The sequence below is a fragment of the Rhipicephalus sanguineus genome, chromosome 1 (genome assembly GCF_013339695.2).
Source record: "Rhipicephalus sanguineus isolate Rsan-2018 chromosome 1, BIME_Rsan_1.4, whole genome shotgun sequence".
In the NCBI taxonomy this organism is placed as follows: domain Eukaryota; kingdom Metazoa; phylum Arthropoda; class Arachnida; order Ixodida; family Ixodidae; genus Rhipicephalus; species Rhipicephalus sanguineus.
In genome coordinates this window covers 170,510,456-170,531,882 of record NC_051176.1, presented here as the reverse complement: position 1 = coordinate 170,531,882, position 21,427 = coordinate 170,510,456, and the positions used below count along the sequence as shown (strand labels likewise).

Here is a 21,427-nt window from a genome sequence, read left to right as displayed (position 1 = left end):
ATATATATATATATATCAAGAATCTGTCTCCTTACTGCTGTAAATATGGAAATATGGAAACTGGGGTTTGACTAAATGCGCTGTGCGCTACCAAGGATTACAGCAGTAGTAATTACCTTTGACGTAAGCGAAACGTCGACTGCAGTGCACGACTTTCAGATTCGTTACCACGTACCTTTGCCGCCCACCTTCGTATACCTGTGATCTATCGGTCTTTTCAGGCTGCGTTACTCATTTTTCTCGGTTCGCTTATCAGCCTTTAACGTCTGTGATAGTTTTGCGATCGACGACAGTTTTGCAGTGCATCAAGCCAAGCTCGCCAATGAGCTAGATCCAAGGAAACCGCTGTAGTTCCAAAACCAGCCCCAGTTTTCCAAACGGTAAACGAAAGTACGATGTGATGGCTCTGACTGATTTTAGTATTCGAAATTTCCGTTAATAGCTCATCAGCAGATCAATTCACCGCGCTCGGAACAAGCGTGAACCTGTTTTTCTGACAATGACTTTGCTCAGCCACAAACGAGATACTCTGCATAGGTACAGCCAGCCGCAACATACGCAAAGCTAGTTTCTTCAGCGAATTTAGGCTGAGTTATGGGTAATTGATGGTAGCGCCGGCTAAGGACAAGGAAAAAAGAAAGACACATTCGACACCACACACAGCGCCGTGTGGTGTCGAATGTGTCTTCCTTTTGTCCTTGTCCTTAGCCTGCGCTACCATCAATCATCATGCTATACCAACAAGCCCAAATTGCCATCCTCCCTGAGTTCTAGGCCCACGAGATGCAGTGACCCGTCAGTTAATAATATTGAACACTTCGTAAACACATGCGGATGCCCTAGTTACAATTGGAGTCACTATCACCCGCTAAAATGTTGCTGCTACAGCGGCCTCCGCGGTAGTCAGGGTGTGGGAGAATTGGCACGTAGGTCAGCCTGCTCACATATAGTGACTTTCTGCACATTTAACGCACGGAAAGTTCGTAAATTCCGGTTACTTGATGGCCGATAAGATTGTGTTGGTGCGCAAGATGGCCCACAACACTAACAAACACTGAACCGCATAGTCACACTTGTTCTTCTCAGTGGGGTTGGTGCCGTTGCAGCAGGCGGGGTTAACCTGTGGCCGACAGTCGTCCTGCCTGGGCCTCTAACGCGTTGAGAGCAGGGGTGTGTCACCAGGCGTTCATCAGTTCCATGTCTCATAGGAAGGCAATCGACCGTCCTTGAGGCTACTTGTTCATCTGAATTGGGTTTATGCGTATATTAGGCGGTATTTGTCGCCGCTTTTTGAGGCAAACTAAAATGTATTCAAACACACAAAGAAAAAATTGACGCACGCTAAGTTCTGTGGCGTTGTACGGCTGTTTTTTGTGTTATCGACTTGTGAATAGAAAACGCTGACACCTCGGGACTGGTATTGCTCCAGTCCGGAGGCGACGGCATGCAATGGCCTTACCACCTGCTCCTTGATATTTTCGAAAACACTTGGCCTTAATCAAATATACCTGTTTTTATTTAAAAAGCTCACAGTTGGGATTCTAAAGGAGAATTCATATATTCGTTTTCTATATATAATAAATGCAAGCAGAAAAATACCAAAAAAAGTACGCATGGCTCGTTAAAAAAAGTGAAAACTTGAAAGAGAAGCACGTCTTTTGAGTATGCCTGTTTCCCAAACCAAGTTCATTTCTCGTCCCTAAATAATGCTGCTCTCATTTGTTTGAATGACTTTCGATTAGCGAGTGTCAGATCCACATAATAACGAATTTAAATGATGACAAGTTATTTTTCTTCCAATGGAATTTTGACAAACCTGGGGTGCCTCATAACGTCACTCGGTCCTAGAACCACTATGGACATGGCACTGAGCGACAATTCCGAAAACGTCATTTCTTTGCCATTGATGTTCACATCTCGTTCCCTCGTTTTACGCTATGTTATCTCGAGAACTACTCGGCACATCGGATACGCTTACAGAAACAAACATTCCAGGCACTCGAAACTTCATAATAATTGCTGGGGTTTTACGTGCCAATACCTCGATATGATTATGAGGCACGCCGCAGTGGAGGGCTCCGGAAGTTTCGACCATCTGGAATTTTAACGCGCATCTAAATATAAGTGCACGGGCCTCTAGCATTTCGCCTTCATCGAAATGCGATCTCCAGCCGGGCTCCGTAACCAATGTACCACCACGGCGGCTGCGGCACTCGAAACTTCCCGGAATTTGATTTGCTTCCCAATGGGACGTACCGAGGGACCGTAATAGGTGACAGGGCTTCCTGTATTCCAAGCACACCTGGTTAACGATAGCGATACATGTAACTCCTCGCTCCATTTACTAGCACAGGTAGCTTATCGCATCCTTATAGTCGCAGGATGTAAAAGCCTACGGAATTCAAGCAATTATGAAGCATTAGTATTAAATTCCTGCACTGGCTAAAAGGAAGTACACAAGCTTGTACAAGTCTCTAAATAAGTCATGAATAATCACGCATCGACGTGATAGAAAAATTTAGCGGTAGAAAGAAATTCTAGTTTGACGTCTTGTGCAAACATGCGTCTCTACACGTTAAATTTGTCGTTATTCCCTCAAAGACATTCACGTAAGCATTCACTATCTTCTTTTTTTTTTCCTTTCTCGTTCGATGATTGGGGTAGCAAACCGGATGCTTTCTCCTGGCTAACCTCCCTGTCTCACTTAGTTTTTATCTCTTTCTCTCTCTCTCTCTCTACATAAGTCACTATCATACCTTAGAGTATCTCATTAAATTCACTCCGTTGCATGCTCTAACACAACTGGATGATATTTGTATAACACAGTCGACAAAAGCCGTCATTTAGTCAGAGTTACAAAGTATTTGACCAACAGAAACCAGCATCAGGCACCTGTAAACCCGGAATGAGCCACCATTCCGGCTCTATACATTAGCCAACACGATCCATAATATACCCTACACTAGCAAAGATTGCTAACCAGTGCTAATCAGCGCTGGTATTATTTTAGTAAATGCGGAAGGGCCAGAACTCCGGTCACCATTTTCACAAATCACACGAAGGATACACTAGTATATAGTCTCGCATGAAAGCGCGTACAACATTCCGTGTCAAATAGACCTTCCAGTCTTCCTTCGATTGGGATACCACTCCGACAATTGGCCGTGGCATTTAAACGGTGACGTAAAAGGTGATCACGCAGTGACTGGCCTCTTCTGCGAGCGGATGTTAAGTTTCGTTCAACGTGACGTGTAAACGAAGTGAACATTTAAGTCCGTGTGTACTGTGGCCTTGCGTGAGCGAGCGCGATGCGCCGTGGCTACGAGCCTGTAGTTCTAGAAATCCCTGTGTATCTGCTGTGCCTTCTTACCAGTTATTGGCATGATTGTGCGCGCAAACGTACAGTTGTGCGCCTGTAGTTACTAACTGGCGTGCATACATTACGCAAGCTTTCTTTCTCTCTTCTTTGTTTTTGTCATTCTGTGCTTCACTTACCTTGGCATTCGTGTTTCCCTTTTTCTGCCGTGTCTCTCTCTCTTCTTTGTTACCAACCCCTTTGTCAGTCTGCGTAGACGGCGCTTCCTCGTTACAAATACCTCTTTTTCTCTTCCTCTTCTTCCTTTTCTATATTTGTCAAACGTGCAATCTGATCACACTCAGTGTAATTGTCGTAAATCTAGTAGCGTCTGTATCAAAGAAAAGAAACAGCGCAACTGCGCTGCTGGTCAGTCATTTTCTTGTTTCACGAAAGCAGCGCTCTTATAGTTTATAAAGGGGCCCTGCAACACCTCCCTTAACACATTCAAACATCACCGTAGCTTGTCGATACAGTAGCGTCACCATATGCACGAATGTTCCACCACCCGCTATCACCATCCAGCATTAGCAGGTTTTCTTGGACCGGAGAGCGGACTTCCTGCGGCAGTGATTCATAGAGATTATTTCGATAAATATTTAGTTCAAATATACAATGTAACGTGCGCAACATGGCTACGCGTGGTTAATCGGGTTGGTTTTGGGACGTTAAACCGCAACAATTATTATATTAATCGGGTTTCACTTTTTTCAAAGCGCAACATCGCATCCGGGCATCTCGCGCATTCCGCGCGCGTGACTGCGCGACGGCTGCTCTCGAAAAGAAGCGGACCGCACTGGGATTGCAGTCGCGGAACGATGGAGGGTTGACACAGCGTTTACTCATGCTATCATCAACTCTGCCTAGCGTCACTCGTACCCCTAGACAAGGGTGCTTTCTGAATCTGTTAGCAGCAAACTTGCACACTTCTTCCACAAACACTCGTAACACCTTGCAATGTCCTCCCGCCATATCACTCTCCCACTTGAACCTGCGTGATCGCATTATCATTCGTGTCGCGCGCGTCACAACAGTTTTTTTTTTTAATTATGTGTGGGCCTCGGGAAATTGTCAATAACATCTGTATGCGTTGTTCTTGGCAATTTTGAGCACAGCTTACGGCTTTCTTTTTATTAAGCATGACTGGGTCGTAACTCAGAAAAAAAAAAACATTTCCCAATGACACAGGCGGCGGATTTCTGAAAAACACCATGCGCAGATCCCAACTCTTCATAATGACGTTGTCGTCAATATGGACACTGGTCACCTGATCATTGGCTATCAGTCTCGACATTAAATGGCAAACACAAGGCCACGCTTATTTAAAGCGCTGCAATTTAAAATTTTTGGCGCAGCTGAAAAAAAAATCGTATAATTTACTGCCTGCCATCAATACATAGGCGCATCGATAAAAGGTGTTGCAGGGCCTCATTACAGAATAGATGACTGTTAGTGATTCTCTAAGTGAATATCCCCACCTCGTCAACAGTAGTACTATAAGTATTGGTTGCTTGAATTCTAACTATTATGGCTTTCTTTGACAATGTTCCGCACCCTGTGCCCCCTCGGGCGCCCCTTTTCGTCGTGAGCTGGAACTGCAGAGGCCCGTTCTCTGTGGGCGCCCTTTTCTCTCACTTTTCCCGCCACACAGGCCCACGAGCCGGGGAACCAATGGCACCGGGAACTCGCAGAACGAGAAGCCCTTCCCAGTGGGCCTGTCTGACGATCAGGCGAAAGATTTCGAGAAGACCGAAATGAAGTACGACTCCACTGGAATGTTCCACTGGTGCTCGGCACGCCCCATCGAGGACTGCATACTGGTACGTGCCTCGCTGCACCTGCTGTGCGTATTCTGGCAGGTAACCTGCCCTGGACACCTGGGCGGAAAGAGGGCGCTAAGTGTAGCTTAGCAAACCACTGCAGTGAATTTTACGGAACGAGAGAATGCCGTTATGTTATTGTCAAAATTAGAGGTGATAGACTACATCGCCCCCCTTCAGGCCCAGTTCGTGGACAGCAATGTAGGCGCTCCTTGTTTACGTCCGAAAGCGGCTTTTGGCGAGCTACACCCGTAACGACGCCAGCATACACACTGCTTACTTCTATATTACTGGATAGTCACCAGTTTCGCACTCACTGCCAGGGAAGAAAAATAGATGGCCCATGCAAAGGCACGAGCACGAAGATTAGTGGTGGACACGCTAGACGATAAACATCAGGCACACTAATATCTCTCTGGCATTCAAGGTGCGAGAAAATCGTATTCCAGTTTACAAGAGTATTTATGAACTCAATAAACGCGACGATTGATTGTAACGACAAGTTATCTTGTAAGCTTTTGGTTGCATGAAAGTAACGGCTACTGTAGCTGCGTAAGTGTACAGAGGTGGTCAAAAGTTTCCAGGCCACGCTGCCATAGGATTGCATGGAATAGCGGCCTGGGAACTTTGGACGACCCCTTTCGACATGCATCAAGGAACTGTTGTACAAGTTCGACTAAAACAGCCATGCACAGCAGAGGTTTCAAAATGCAGATGCAAGAGCGTGTATGCATAAAACAAAAGGTAATTTTAACAGCTTTAGTGCCCACGTGTGTTTGACTGTTTATTAAATATACTACACCGCACGAACAAAAGCGTGTGGTAGCAAAGTATTAGGTCTTACAAAGAATGCTTGCCGGCCTTCTTTTCTCTCTCTCTCTTTCTTTTGTTCTTATTGCAGGATCGAAACCAGGCGGCAATGACTGTGCTCAACGGCCATGTGGTTGTGTGTTTGTTTGCTGATCCCGATTCTCCACTAATAGGGTTGCGTAACTTAGTAATGCCACTTCGTGCCAGCAACTTTCACTACCACGAACTCAAGCATGTTGTCATTGTCGGCAATGTGGACTACCTGAGGAGGGAGTGGAAGATGCTTCAGAACCTGCCGAAAATATCTGTCCTTAACGTAAGTCGTCAACTCCTTATACATGTCCCGTTCATTTAGTTTTTGTCCACTTCATATGGTTCTAACAAACGAAGAACCACCACTGGGCCCCTGATTATATCGTTGATTTTCCATGTCTAGTTTAACTGAAACCCTTGTAAACGAGCTAACATTCGTTGCGCAAAACGTCTTATCCGCGCAATCTGCGTCTTATCCTTTACCCTGCGTACGCTAGGTGAGGCCGCGTACTAAAACGGATTCAAAAGCTCGCCTCGTCGAGCCACTTGTGCGTGAACGTAGCTTCCGTAATGGAAGTTTTTTTAAACCTTCCCTTTGCGGTGGGCGTTCTTCTGTGTTTCTTCCCTTTATCAAACTTGGAAGCATGGTATTATTGTAATGACCGCTTTATTTTGCCTCTACGGAGCAATCGGCTAAGAGCCGGCGTATTCTGTCATTCGCAGGGCTCCCCCTTGAGTCGAGCGGACTTGCGAGCGGTAAACATCAACCTTTGCGACATGTGTGTGATATTATCTGCAAAGATCCCCAGCAGCGATGATCCCACGCTGGCTGACAAAGAGGCTATACTAGCCTCGCTCAACATCAAGGCTATGACCTTTGATGATACCATAGGTGTCCTTACTCACAGTAAGTTGTCCATTCTTTTTTTACGTATACTGCACGTTGTTTTCACTTAGATAACCTGGTGACGTCGGTGGTGACGTCGGTGGTGACGTCGACGCTTTAGCTGTTTTGTTTTGCTTTGCTTTTGTAGCTATGCTGTTCTAGAGTATAAGAGCTTACAAAATGGCTTGGCGTTAACATGGTTTGCCTTTTGTTTGTGATATACGACCATTCCATTCATTTCAACTCATGCTGTGTTTTTCACGTTGCGTTTTTACCTCCTGAGCAAAGCTCCTCTGCATGTTTTTCCCCACTGCTTTCATGCCACGCGAAGCCAGTGACCATAAGCACGTCATCCTGTCATGTTACACCATACTTTCGAGGCTTAAATGCACCTTCGGAGAAGCGAATTTATGACGGCTGCTTCATCTGCACGAAACGAAACATCGCCGCATGAGTTCAAAGGAGTAAGGTTACGCGGATTACTGGAAGCAAACAAAAATATCAACATGGATAGTTAGGTGACCTCAGTCTGCAATATAGTCTGGTAAACTAGTCAGAATCGCACCTTTTGTGTGCCCCGTCATTGTAGTCTTTTGTGGACATTCACTAAGCACATCATTCGTTCAAAAATACTAAACGTAGTCACCTCTCCGAGGCTGTTGCGCAAGCAGAAAGAACACAAATATTTTGGTTATTGAACATGCTTTTTGTTACTTGCCCCTACTGCGTTTTGAAACATACGAGAAATGTTGTAAATGTTTCTCAATATTTTGAAAGAACTGACGTGATTGAAAAGGAGGGAGGGAAACTTATTGCATTGTGTCTCAAGGCTCCCTCCATCGCTGGCTCGAATAGAACCCCTCAAGCTGGTGACAGGACTTGCGAATGAGTTAGCCAGCTGGCAATTCGATCTGACAGATCATAGCACTGGGAAATCTGGGAACTTATTGAATCTGGGAACTGAGCTTGCCCACATGCATTCTAATCATCCTCTCCGTTTCTGTAGATCCCAATGGTGCTGAGGGATTCTCCCCACTGGGTAGTCCCATTGTGATGCAACGACGAGGCTCTGTGTATGGTGCCAATGTGCCTCTAATCACTGAGCTCGGTAGGTTGGCCGGAGGGCATTCATTTCCGCTTTGCCATGCGAATATATTTTCTTATCTTCTAAAGCCGGTATCTTTGTTTTGGTCGCTACTGTAGTGTTGCATTTCTTTGTTCGTGCAGTGAATGACACAAATGTACAGTTTCTGGACCAGGACGACGATGATGATCCAGACACAGAGCTCTACCTAACGCAACCCTTTGCCTGCGGTACCGCTTTTGCTGTTAGCGTGCTCGACTCATTAATGAGCACTGTGAGTAATTGTTCGCTAAGTGAATTCTTGCGGATGTATTTTCCGTCAATGCGTTCCACTTTTCGAACTTTTCGCCTCGGTGATTGGCTCGGACGTGACTCGACGTGCTTTAACTGGAATTATAGCCGTCTGATTAAACGCGTGAGAAGACAAAAAATGAAATGAAGCGTTACAAAAACTTGGCCTTGTTCTCATACATTGACAATCGGCGTCTGTTTTAATTTTACTACGGTTACAACAAAAAAAGAATGTACACAAAAGCCAGCCGACATACGTTGCACGTTTCGTCTATCTCAGTTTTTTAACGAGATTTGCGCGGAGTGGTTTATTCTTAAAGGGGTGGTGCCATCAAATTTCGAGGCTCTAACAAGCCTGTTGTGGGTTTCCTCTGTATGCAAGGACACTCCACACGAAGTGTCGGACACAGCAAACGTTTAGAATATATTTTAATTCACTTCCAAAGTGTACCTAAATGCCCATTCTCCCGAGCGAAACCCATCGCTAGCGCGCCAACACTGACGTAGATCTGTAGGATGGGCAACGAAAGTTGTAGTGACGTCACACCAAATCTACTGTAGTAATGTGAGTGACCTCCGGACCTCCGCCACTTCCGCAACGTACGTACCGGCTGTAGTGAACTAGAATATATTCTAGTTCACTATAATAGCGGCGAAGCATCGGTTGCTACATCACTCGCCGAGTTTCGATCGCTTCTTGGCTAGTGCGTCACAGCCTTGTGTGGTCACGTGACTGCGCCTCCTACACTTCTACGTCACTGCCCAACCTCGGCGCCCAGAAACCGAAACCGAAAGTTGTCAACATCAAAAGGCGATATTAAATTATTTAGCTAGAATACATGAATCTTGGTGCGTGCGTCATGCTTCCCGGAGCTATAGGAAATGCTTACAGCAAAGAACGCGCAAGCCGCAAATTTGGTGGCACCACCCCTTTAACACGTAAAGGCGTTGATACATACTTCGAACTTGACACATCCCGAGGAATCAAGCCACACAAGAAAACATAAAACGTCAACAATTCGCGTATGAAATATATTCGGTCAAAGAAAGACCCTGTGTCCTTCTGATTATTAATGTTTTCAAAAGACTGGTGACGAGTCTCTTTTTGTCTATCCTTTTTTCTGCGACAGACGTACTTCAACGCGAACGCGCTGACCTTGATACGGTCACTGATTACGGGTGGCGCAACCCCTGAGCTGGAGTTGATCCTGGCCGAGGGGGCGGGCCTTCGTGGAGGCTACAGCACACCAGAGTCCTTAGCCAACAGGGACCGGTGCAGAGTTGGGCAGATCTCCCTCTACGATGGACCCCTGGCTCAGTTTGGGGTAAGTGGCCACATCTCGGCACACCTCCTTTGACTGGACGGATCCACCTGAGACCAGCGCGTGGTCCATTTCTTCACTCACTAGCGCGTGGTACATTTCTCACTCCCCTTTCCCACCCCATTGCTACACTATTCTATACTATGCTCTGCTAGCGTGCCTAGATAGCCGAGTGGTTAGGACGCTCGCCTTTAGATCGAGTGTACGCGGGCTCGAATCCCGCCTCGTGAATAATTTTGTTTCGGCAAGAATTTTTCTCGTTCTCTTTCTTTATATCTTTCTTTCCGTCTCTGTTTCTCTCTCTCTCTCTCTCTCTCTCTGTACTCGTTCTCAGGGTTATTACAGGCCACGCCGTAGCGGTGAGTAGTTGGATCTGCCCATATCCTGTGGCACACACCCGTTCATGATGGTGATGATAGTTTTCGAGCACGCTCACACACTTTACGCCGTGGTAGAACAGCTTCGCTGTTAATAAGGGGGTGAATCCAAGCACACGAGCGGCTTTTTGTTTCCATTTCTACCCTGTCTAAATGCGACGTAGCTGGGAGTCGAACCCGCGGCCTCGCACTCAGGAGTAGAATGCTATATCTGCTGAGCCACTACCACACGACGTGTAGAGTACCACTGCTTCCTCGTGCTTTCGGGATTTCTTCTTCATTTTTTTTTTTCCTCATGTCATTACCTCATTTGCCCCTACGAGGGGCACTACACAAAACTTGAGTCTGGATGACCTCCCTGTTATTGTTTTCTCTCCCTCTCTCTCGTAATACATTCGAACCGCTCAATAACGAAATCGCCGGGGAAGCGATTTTTGTTCGTTGTCGCGAAAACAGAAAAACAGGCACACCGGTTACTTCGCACCCAAAATTTATTTATAGAAGTCGCTGATCTTGCCTTGTTACACGTTGCTTTGAAGGAGCATGGCGACTCGAGCCTCGCAGCTTAGTAAACTTTGCATAGCTTTATCGTCGTCGTGGGCGCCGAGGAAAGTGCGAATGATGTCAAAAGCATCGAGAAGTTCGCGCGAACTTACTTGCCTAGCTTGCGTTTTGTTGCTTTCCTCACTCTTATCGTCACTCGCATATTCTTTGCGCACACTTATGATGATAGTGTCGTCGTTGAACACTTCATGCTCGATTAGGCTGGTGCGAGCAGACAAAAAGTCGTGCAGTTCAACAGCGTCTGGTATCGCCCCATCGACACGACGAAGCGCGTCCCGTGCTTCAGCCAGAGGCTGCAGGTCATCGCTGCTTGCAGAAGAAACTCCCGCTTCCGTCTCCGGCATTTTGAAACTTCTGGTTTCCCAACTAGCTGATGGGTTGAAAAAGATGTTGCGGATCACTACCTGAAACTTTCGTTATTGCGGGAGTGCTTTTTAAAATCTATTCGCTGTCGAAAGGGACAAAATGCATTGAACTCTATGGACGTTCGCAGGGGATGCCAGATTTCTTCGTTGCCACGAGAATTTCGTTCTTGATGGCTTTCGTAATTGAGGGGTTCAACTGTATAGACGAAAAATATCATCTACACAAGTTTGATTTCTTGTCGATATGGCATTTTGACTCTTAACGTCGATTCAAGGGAAAACCCTAATCTGGAGCTATGCTGGATTTTAGAAGCAACGCACCACAACATCAAGAGATACTGTCTTGTTGAATATTCAGAACTTGTGGGGTCTGAGAGATATCGCCGCTCTCGGAACACACGGAGACAGTTCACGGGGTCGTGCAAACCAACACGTGTACATTTATTAACCTCTTTTACATACGGCGAGCTCGCCAGCAAAATCTAATACAAACTAGTAACACGCTAAAACCTTATACAATGACAATGAATACCCGGAAAACATAACACACACTCAAGACAACATAAGACATATAATGCACCGCTCATGCGGCCTCGCCGATGCACGACTCACCACGAGGGGCCCGAGGGAAACGACCCCCGGTATCGTCCCCCACGGACCCTCCGCGGGAGACGTCCATCCACCACGCCGCCAAACCCCAAAAAGAGGCTCGTTGCTGTTTCTATGCGCCGGCCCAACCACAGAACACTTTAACTTCTCCGCGGCGGCGCTGCCGGCGCCACCGCGCTAACCCTAACGCGCGCGAGCACAGCGCCACTGCTTGCTCGACCGCCGCTGCGGCTACTGCGGCCTATCCGCGAGACGCGCGTGCGCCATGAGGCGCAAACAACTTTACAGGGGGTGATAGCACCCCCCCCCCCCCCAAACTGTAAGCCGTAGTTTTATTAATACAGAAACACCGTTTTTCATCTAATTTCGCAGAATACCTTCTTTTAGCTCTTTAGCACGCAACAAACGAGCGCAAAAGTGCTAAAAGATGCATTCGTTCCAACTAGGCCGACTAGCAGTTTTGCTTGGTTCGCAGAATAATTTCAAAGTCAGGAAGCGTACAATAAATTGTATAAAAGATCACCTAAATTTGGATACACGCCTGCGTTGGGGTCATAAAACCGTTTCTCTACTGCAGTGAGCATGTTTTTATTATGCAGTCTGCGAATGTAACCGCAGTCGGGAAATATTCACAATACGCATTTTAACAGCGGCGCTGCTTAAGCTTGAGGTTGGGCCGTTCCGTTCGATGAAACTTGGGCGGGTGTGCGCCACAGGAATTGGGCAAGTCCCGCTACCGAGTACGGCAGGTGCGAGAGAAAGCGAGGACATCAGAGGGAGAGAAGAGATTCTTTAATTGGGAAAATTAGGTGAATAGTGGGGGTAAATGACGCAGTAACTGTCTCTCAGGCGAGGACACCACAACCGCGACACCTGGGGGGAAAGGGGAGAAAAGTATAGGAGAAGTTAGAGTTAGAGTGGAGGAGGAGGCCTGGGGGAGTTAAACACATCACTGGGGGGAGAGGGGGAAAAGAAGAAAAAAAAAGGGAACACGCGTTAAACACATGACTGGGGGAAGAGAAAAAAACACGGAAGTTCCGTTTGTTGGGGGCTTGGTCGGCGTGGTTCAGAGAAGACGGTCGGCCAGTTGCGCGGTCTCGATGTAGTTGAGGACCGCGCGCAGGGCAGGGCGCACGCGATGGGCTGATCCTACCGGGTGCAGAATATCATCCACCGTGGCAGACGGAAGTCCTAGCTGCTTGAAGGCACGAGCGAGCGCTTCGCGGTGGGTGGAGAGGGCGGAGCAGGAAAGGAAGAGATGCGCCACGGTTTCCCTCTCTCCGCAGTCACTGCAGAGGGGCGAGGGCGCACCGCGGAGGCGGTGCCGGCGCTCAGCAGGCCAGACGGAGCCTGTCCGCAGTGCGAGGAGGAGGGACCGCTCTTTCCTGGAGACAGCGGAGCAAAGGAGAGCGATGGAGAAGGAGGTTGGAGCCCGGGGTGGGAGTGAGTGAAGCCTAATGAAACGAGGAGTGCTCAAGCAAGGAGTCGGGAGGAGGAGGGAGGCGAGCGTGAAGCGAAAACTGCTCGGCGAAGTGGAAAGGAGGAAGGAAAAGAGGAGGAGATGAGAAGTAGAGAGGAGACGAATTAGAATGAATAAAATTTCTTGGCGAAGCTGGATTCGAACCCGGGTACCCGCGGTCCGAAGGTGAGCATCGTAACCACTCGGTTATCCAAGCACGGCTGCAGAACAAGCGTTTGTGATATGAGAGAACGAGAAAAAGATATAAAGAATGAAAGACAGAAGGAAAGAGAAACGGAGCGAGAGAAAGAAATATAGATATGTAAAGAAAAAGGGAGAGAAAGAAAGCATAGCATAGCCATTCGTGGCAAGGGGGGGCTAAGGGAAGTGAAGGTGAGGAGGATAGAAGGGAGTGTGAAAGGGAAGTGATGGTAAGGAGGGGGGGAAAGGATGATGGGAGGGTAAATCCTAGCATAGCCGTGTATATCGCGTTTCTGTTCTTTGTCCTTTTTGTGAGCGCTGCTGTCCTAAGCATGTAGTCATGTATCCTACGGTAGGGCAAGGATGTGGGAAAGGAAAGCGAGGGCTAGGAATGATATGAGGGTGGGGCCACCAGATCCGCTGTTGCCAGAGTCTTCGCACCACTAGTGCGTAGCTGCCCCAATTCGTTTTTATTGCGATAGCAATTACATAGACACTCTAGACTGGTTTTTGCTGTCTCCGTCGTGTTCCGTATAAAGTCCAAATCGATAACATCACCCCGGGCATCGTATTTTCTATCGGCGGAATAAGCACGCGAGCGGGGGCGACGAACGCGGCTGAAGCAGAGACGAAACGAGCGGGCCATTTACGTCGCACGGAGGGCGCATGCGGTAACACAATCCCGCGGGCGAGGCCTGCCGTTGATTGTTCCTCAAGCAGAGAGGAAACGCTGCGCCAGGGGGAGGGGGGTGCTGCGTCGCTCGAGCAGCAAGTGTGAGCTTTGACCATAAAGGCGCGGTCCCGAGCGCTGTCTCGCAGACATCACCAAACGGCTCGTATGCCCTTCTACATGCTGGGCTCTCACCGCTTCGCGTTGAGACAACACACTGCATGAAAACCGCTTGTCATTTGTCATCTGTCATCCATGAAATCTGCTCTACCCTGCAGGATGTAAACCCTTATCTAAATTGATAGTTATGCCGGCCGGCCGAGTCACTCGATAGCGTTTCTGCCATTTTTCGCTTTTTCGTTCGTCATTGTTCGCCTGCCTATATATTCTCTTTCCAATAAAGAAACCAGTTGATAGTCAGCGCTGTGTTCTGTGTGCTCTTCGTCCCGTTTTCTGCACTGTTCTGCCACAATAAAATACTTTTTTACCGTTACATTACCTTACACACAAGGCTCACCATTTGGATCCGCCAGTGCACCAAGTGTTCCTTATTTCTGAAGTATCTTGGAGTAGCTTATAAGTTACAACTTCAACAGAGCTATAACCATACGAAAGCGTTGCACTGCCTCTCCCATGACGTGAAAATACTCTGGGCGTCGCAGGAGGGCGGCAAATACGGCGACCTCTTCGTAGCGGCTCTGAGGAGCTACGGAATGCTCTGCGTGGGCCTGTACAGGTTTCGGGACACGAGCTCCTCTGGCGAGGCGTCCTCGAAACGGTATGTCATCACCAACCCCCCTGCAGACTTCACCCTGCTGCCGACGGACATGGTGAGTAGCCGCCTCGGTGATCTGGTGAGTAGGCCCAAGGTCTCCCACAGAAGTTACGTTCGCAAGGCAAAGTATAACAGTCGGCTGATGAAAAGAAAAGAAAAACCCACAAAAATAAAAGAAGGCGCGATCGCGGGCTGATCAAAAGTTTCGTGCAAGAAACTTTTCCGCCAATGAAGCGTAGAAGTACTACATTCGATTGGCGAAAGGAGCTAGACTCGGCAGGCGAGCATCGTAATTTTACTAGTTTCTCATTCAGTCGACTTTTGCGAACTTCTAGTGGCAGCCCTGTGGCCTTTCGTATTTATTTGTGACACTCGTCGCCACTTTTACGATGGCAGCTGCGACAGAGTGTCAAAGAATTGGTGACGCCACGAGCTGCCAATCACTACACATTCGGTGAACGGAGTGCGCGCTTCGGCATATGCTTACTGCAGGGCATGTAGCAAAATTAACACCTGTCAAAGCAGCGTTATTCCAGCTTCAGGCATACTTAACGTTCCCAACGTGCCTAAGATATTCGACTGACTATATTTATAACGGCAAGCCTTTTTATTCTGTCCGATCACTGGCTGTCTTGCTCATATAAGCGCCTCCGATACAACACGTTAACGATCAAGTCCGTACCAACGCGTCAGTGGTCTAATGTTTCACCTGCCGAACCCCGGGGCACAAAATCTGAATCTGAAGCATCACAATTATATGGGTTGCCAGTCCTCTATAGCGTGATGCCACGGCGCTCGTCTGGTCTCGTACGTGCTATATCGAAGACATTGATCACACTGTGTTTTTAAATGATTTACGCTCGTGCTAAAAACGCTACACACTTTACGGGCGTGTAACTTGTTATATATATATATATATATATATATATATATATATATATATATATATATATATATATATATATATATATATATAGAGAGAGAGAGAGAGAGAGAGAGAGAGAGAGAGAACTTCATGACCACGTAGACGATAAACCGCCAACCATGAGCAGCTCTCTAAAAGTAAGATTACACGATAAGCTAACGTGAGAAGGAGATAGGGGACGCCTGCTCACATAAACGACTGAACGCGACACATGACGCGGTGGTGCTCGAAATATCTCTTTTGTTCCTGCAGGTGTTCGTCCTGCTGCAGTTTGACCCCGGGCTAGAGTACAAGCCCAACCGGGCCGAGGAGCCAAAGGACGACAACTCTTGACTCCTGCTGTGTAGCGCTTTGACTGACGGGCCTTACTCCTTCATCTAAAACAGACAACACTCTACTACCCTGCTGCTTGCCTCCCACGGTGTGGACGGAGATGGGACAAAGAGACACCGTACACCCAAACTGCACACTACAGCGAACGCCGCGCACATATCCTAGAGGAGCACTCGTTGCAGAGGCTTCTGAAGTGGGGGCTTTTCTTGGCTTTCTCATTGATGCCCCGAATGACGCACAGAAGTGGCCTTGTAGCTTAGTTAGGCATTACACTGTGGGGGAGGCTTCTCTCTGTTCCTTTTCTTTCGAGCTGTCGACTTTGGAACAACGAAAATCTTAAGCAGCCCTGTGGAGGAACCTGCCGCGTGCGAGCTCTGGGCAGCCGCGAGTGGGCCTTCGGCCTCTTGATCGAACTGCGTAAGGGCCTCCCAGGGCAAAGAAAGGCCGCCCCGAACTCTGCAGGTGTTCCCCGAGAGTACCAGAAACAAAGAATCTTATACGACAACATGCAAAGCTGACAGAAACCTGTCAGGCCCGCTGCTTCCTTGTCACTCGTCGCCGGCGGCACAAGGGGGCAGGTATCTTCAAAGTATCTTCTAGGAACCTAGGGGCATCTCACGCAATTCGCCACTTAATGAAGCGGACACACTACGCAGCACGTGGTGTCGGCAGTGCCCATCGTTCGCGATGCCAGGCAATGCACACACATTCACACACACACACACACATACACACGCATGCACACAGGAGGAAAACTCAAGGGTCGTCTGTTGAGGTCGCTACACGGTTAACGAATGCATTGGAAATGCCTGAAAACGTGCAAAGTGCAACGCTGCTTTCGCAGCACACATGAAACAAGACTTGGGACGAACGTCTCGTTTCAACACTCGCTCTGCATGTCTACTTCTCTGTCCTGCTCTGTTCCCGACTCTCTGCAATACAACAAGTGTTTGTTTTGTGTTAAAAGCTTGTACATTTGACATACGTCCTGACGCGACCGCGGCGTCACGCTCTTTGTACGAAAGGGTTCATATTTTATGTACGAGTCAAAGATTGTTGAAATCTGTTTAGTTGCATTGTTTCCAAGCGGAAGCACGTGCTGTACAGTAGTGTTGTAAAGTGAGCAAGTTAATGCTGAACACTATGATGGAAGCTTAACAATGTGTAACATAACTTTTTGTGTATAGAAGTGTACATAAGCACGGCAGCGGGCCTTGACCCGGGTGTGCATTCGGCCCGAAGCGAGAGGCGTCACTCGGTGACTGTGGTCTGTTTTTTCTCCATGGAGCCTTACATTTTTCAACCTTCGGTTTCACGTTCGCATCAATGTTAGCTCAAGGTCACACCGACGAGATCACGTGCTATACTGTGTAGTTACTACGACGCAGTGCTCCACTCAGCAAGCCCCCCTCCCGCGGACGGGCGGCGTGCACGGCCAACGACCAACTGAATGTACAACAAAGCGTAGATACTCGAGTGGCTCTTGCCAGCACCGCTCCGGAGGCCGCCGGCCGTGGAGTTTGAACGGTCAATGCGTGGTTTTCGCTGGCCATCTCAGCGACCGTCCCCCGTTGCAATCGGGACATTCGATTTGGGCTCCCCCTTTCCGCCTCGAAATAAAATCCCCAACACGAAAAAAAAAACTTAAAAAAAGGCTGCTGACGTTTCACTCTACTTTTTTTTTTCCTCGTTGTTGCTGCGAGGGAGGGTACGTGAGGGGCAAGTCATTTCCTATCAGTAGCTGCGTAGGGCACTGCGCAGCGCAGCGCTGAAAAAGACAGAACATGTCTCTGCGGTATAAACACAGACACTAGACAATCCATGCATGTTGTGATTTTTCATTGAACGAAACTATGTTGCAAACTCTTTTTTATTCTCATTACACACGAGGGGGCTCATTTATCCCGTCGCGTGGATGCCCCAGCGGAAAGTCGTTCGGAACTTTGTGAAGCGAGGAGTTGTGGCGCCAGGAATCGCGCAGACTTCTCGTTGACAGTGTGTCAAAACTTGAGCAGCAAGGGTCGCTTTCTCTATATATTTAATTTGTGTGCTTTGTGTCGTTTTCTGCGCCGTGTTTGTGGCGCCTTCATTTTCCACTACTTGGGCTAACCGATTTCACCTGTGTGTGCATGCTCACTCTTGGCTAACTTTGTGGAGATTTTGCTTGCTAAAACTGAGCCAGCGGTATTTTGTTGCCATTACCTTTGTTACTTTATCATGCGTGTGCACTGGACGTTGGTGGCCTATCTGCTGCTGCTTCTGCTGTTGCTGCTGCTGCTGCATGTAAGCTTAAAGGAATTGTCGGTTGACTACAACTGCCCACAGACGGCATTTCGTTGTTTTTTAAATGGAACCTGGTGACGCATTGCCTGTCGTGCACACGTGTTCGCTTTCACAGCATTGTTGCTTCGTCGTTATCTGCTGTGACGCAGTGAGCTTGATGCGATAAGTATACGTCAGCGTCTTGAATAGTTAAAGCGTAGTGAATCGCAGGCGTTGTGGCCACTTGAATAGTGAAGAGACGGCGGCGACCCCGAAGCCTCGTTTATTTGTCATTCCTTTTTTCCTTAAGCCTCCGCGCACACGCGTTATCTCTTCCCGAGAGTATGTCACCGCGTGCAACAGCCCCGCTGCACAGAGACGCTCCATCACTCGGCGAGGCATCGTGATCGAGGGGTCGTCATGCAAGTGAATCAACGAATATTCAAATTCGCGACATCACCCCGCAAATTCGAGGGCCAATACTGACTGCGCAAAATGATTTTGTCAGTGAGGAAGCGCGAAGTTTTGACAGTATACCGGAATGCACTCAACGAACGCGCGGCCCATGAAGTGTAACTGTATACCTGAGTGTCACTGCAATTCACGAATTACGGAGTTCTCCAGCGGCAGTGACGCTGTAGAAAAAAAAAATCGCACCATATTCTATTTTTTTTTTCTGTCCTGGGAAGCATTGTAACGTAGACAAGTCGCATCCGCAGACACTGAACACTCCGAGTTGTCGCGGATAAAGGCCGAAAAAGGCGTCCCGATGCTAACGGTCACCAACAGTCGTATCAGTTCAAGATTGGCGGTCTTATGCTTATAGCTTATTTATGGTGAACTACTCTTCACGCTGTGTAGCAGCATAACGCCTTCAAACACGACTGTGGTGGCCGATAACTGAAATTTAGTTTCGTCTACGAAGCCTTGTCGACATCGATATCTTGAGCCAAGAAAAACAAACGAAAGACACACGTTGGTTCTTTTCATTGTATTTAATCAACGGTCGGCGACTTATGCGCACCACACGCTGTTCTCACGATTAGCTACGCGGCGCCTTGAAGCGCAGTGCGATGACGTAGGCACCATTTACCTCCATCGAGCTTACCTCTCATAGCAGTGCCCGATTGTGGTTAGGGCGCAGAACGACCGTCAATTGTCCGTTATCTGGCGCTGCTATTGTTGCGATCACGAACAAGGCGTTATAGTCTATGAGGTCATTATTACCGCCGTGCCGTGTGTGCGTGCGCACATGCATGTATATCGAGGGCCATCATTGCGTGGCTAAATATAATGGGCATCGACTATTGCAGTTAAGTGCATTGCAGCGACAGAGACCACCAATTGTGCGTGCCTGCTGACTGACAGCTACAGGCACCGAGCGCAGACTACTAGGAGCATCCTGTCTTCAGTTGCGTGTGTTTCAATCTCCCTTCGGGCGCTCTCCGCACAGACGTTTATTAGGCGGCGGGGAAGTAACGATCACTGAATACAATATGCTCGGGACAGTACTTAATTCTGTTCATTTCGTTTTAGGCCAGAGGGTTCTCACTTTACTGATGTTTGTTTCTCAGCCCGAGGATTACCAGTGCCCGCTTAAATTTGTTTCCCCACTAAACTGCAAGGCCCAAAAATGTTAGCTCGATTACTCATCTTGTAAATGTTTCTCCCACGAGCATAATAAACATCTGCATTTAAATGTTTGTGAGTCACAATCTTTTTTTTTCTTCGTGTTGTTGTTGCCGTTGTTTGTTGGTTGGTTGTTTGCCTGTTGTGTGCCGCTGTAGCATGCTGCCTCGCCTTTGTTTTCTAGAGTCGTGGTGTGTATGTCAGTGTGAATGTTCCCCGTTTCTCTTGCTCTTTTTCTCACACCTTGCCGGCGGGTCTACGTAGTGTTTAACGTTGAACCCCGTTCTACTCGGGGCCCGCTTGGCTTAGCTCTCGTTCGCTACTTCAGACCTGCAGCTCTCAGAAGTGTACATAAGCATACCACACCAAGTATGGTGGCCTGAAAACTACTTTGTGACTGTGACGCACTTTGACCACGAAAACAAAAGAGAGAGAGCGCCAAATCAGTTGTGAAATCTCTCTCTTTTCCTCTTCTCTCTTTTTTTTATTATTATCGTAAGTAGCAGACATGCGTCCCCTTTGAGATGCGAAGCACGTAAGCTGTCTTCACCTGACTGGGCACCAACCGCATTTTTCACGCGTTTAATACCTATCATTGCACTGGGACCCTTCACTTTTGTTCACGAGGTGGAAAAGAGAGATTTGACAACGAACCGAACCCCGGTTCCGCTTCTGTTTAGCACCACCAATTAAGATCCCTTCACAGAAGCGGAAACAGGGCATTTCCGCCAAACTTAGCGGCCCAATTCGAACCAACTGGCGCTTTGTGCGCGTCTGAGAGTGCGTCACAGAACCAAGCGTATGCATATAGTATAGACCACTGTGCGATGCTGCATTGACGGTGCATGTGATAATGAGTGCATAAACATGAAAGGAAGCATTTTCCCATGTTTGTGTGCTAGATGGTGTGTTGTGCATTTGTTTGAGTTTGTCCTTTCACTGCGTTAAAGCCTACACCACCACCACCACCACCACCACAGGCTCGACTTGGATTCCCAACACCAGCAATTGGGAACTTAGGTCAGCCTTTGCACACGAGGACACCGGCCCAGTCAGGTGGAGAACACATTGTGCACGCAATGGCCTCAAGTTTTTTCAGCCACATGTCTGCCACTTACCACACTTCTCTCTCGATGTCCTCGCCTCTACAGTTTTGTTTCGTTTCTTCTTCTTGTAAAGAACTTACGCGATAGCAACGTCTCTCCTGTAATTATTCTTTCACACTATCACTCTGCATCTTTCCTTTCATGTGCTGTCTGCGTCTCTCTCTCTTGCATTCGATGTACCTCTATAGTACACTTGCAGCCTCATGCCGTTTTGTTGCTCCTTCACTGTACTTGTCTTAAGTTGTACTCGCAATAAATGTTGGTTTACCGTCGTCATTTTGCATGATTGTACAGCATTATGATTTATTTCTGTGCGTGTCTGTGTGCCTTTGTTGGAAGCAACATATTAGAGCTTGCTTCACACCTGGACCGGCACTTCCCGCCCCGCGAGCACCCGCCCCGCGCTCCGAAACAAGCCTCCCACGCAGCACTAAATATGTGTTGCGCCATTCGCAAGAAGGAATAGAAAGCCAGCAGAGAGAATGCATTCGGTCACTGTGTACTACGTGCCTGCCGGGATACACGCGCCAGGCGTAAACAGAACACCGCGT

General features: G+C 47.9%; 1 protein-coding gene across 2 annotated transcripts in view; it reads left to right on the top strand.

The window, feature by feature from the left end:
- LOC119402170 (calcium-activated potassium channel slowpoke) overlaps positions 1-21,152 on the top strand; it is a 189,056-nt gene extending 167,904 nt beyond the window's left edge. For both annotated transcript variants that reach the window (XM_049417707.1, XM_049417706.1), the window contains 8 exons: positions 5,007-5,175; positions 6,077-6,301; positions 6,742-6,925; positions 7,911-8,012; positions 8,132-8,262; positions 9,410-9,604; positions 14,509-14,676; positions 15,799-21,152. In XM_049417707.1, the coding sequence (XP_049273664.1) occupies positions 5,007-5,175; positions 6,077-6,301; positions 6,742-6,925; positions 7,911-8,012; positions 8,132-8,262; positions 9,410-9,604; positions 14,509-14,676; positions 15,799-15,879 (1,255 nt within the window). In that variant the 3' untranslated portion in view covers positions 15,880-21,152. The remainder of the gene's footprint in view (positions 1-5,006; positions 5,176-6,076; positions 6,302-6,741; positions 6,926-7,910; positions 8,013-8,131; positions 8,263-9,409; positions 9,605-14,508; positions 14,677-15,798) is intronic.
- Positions 21,153-21,427: the final 275 nt, after the last annotated feature.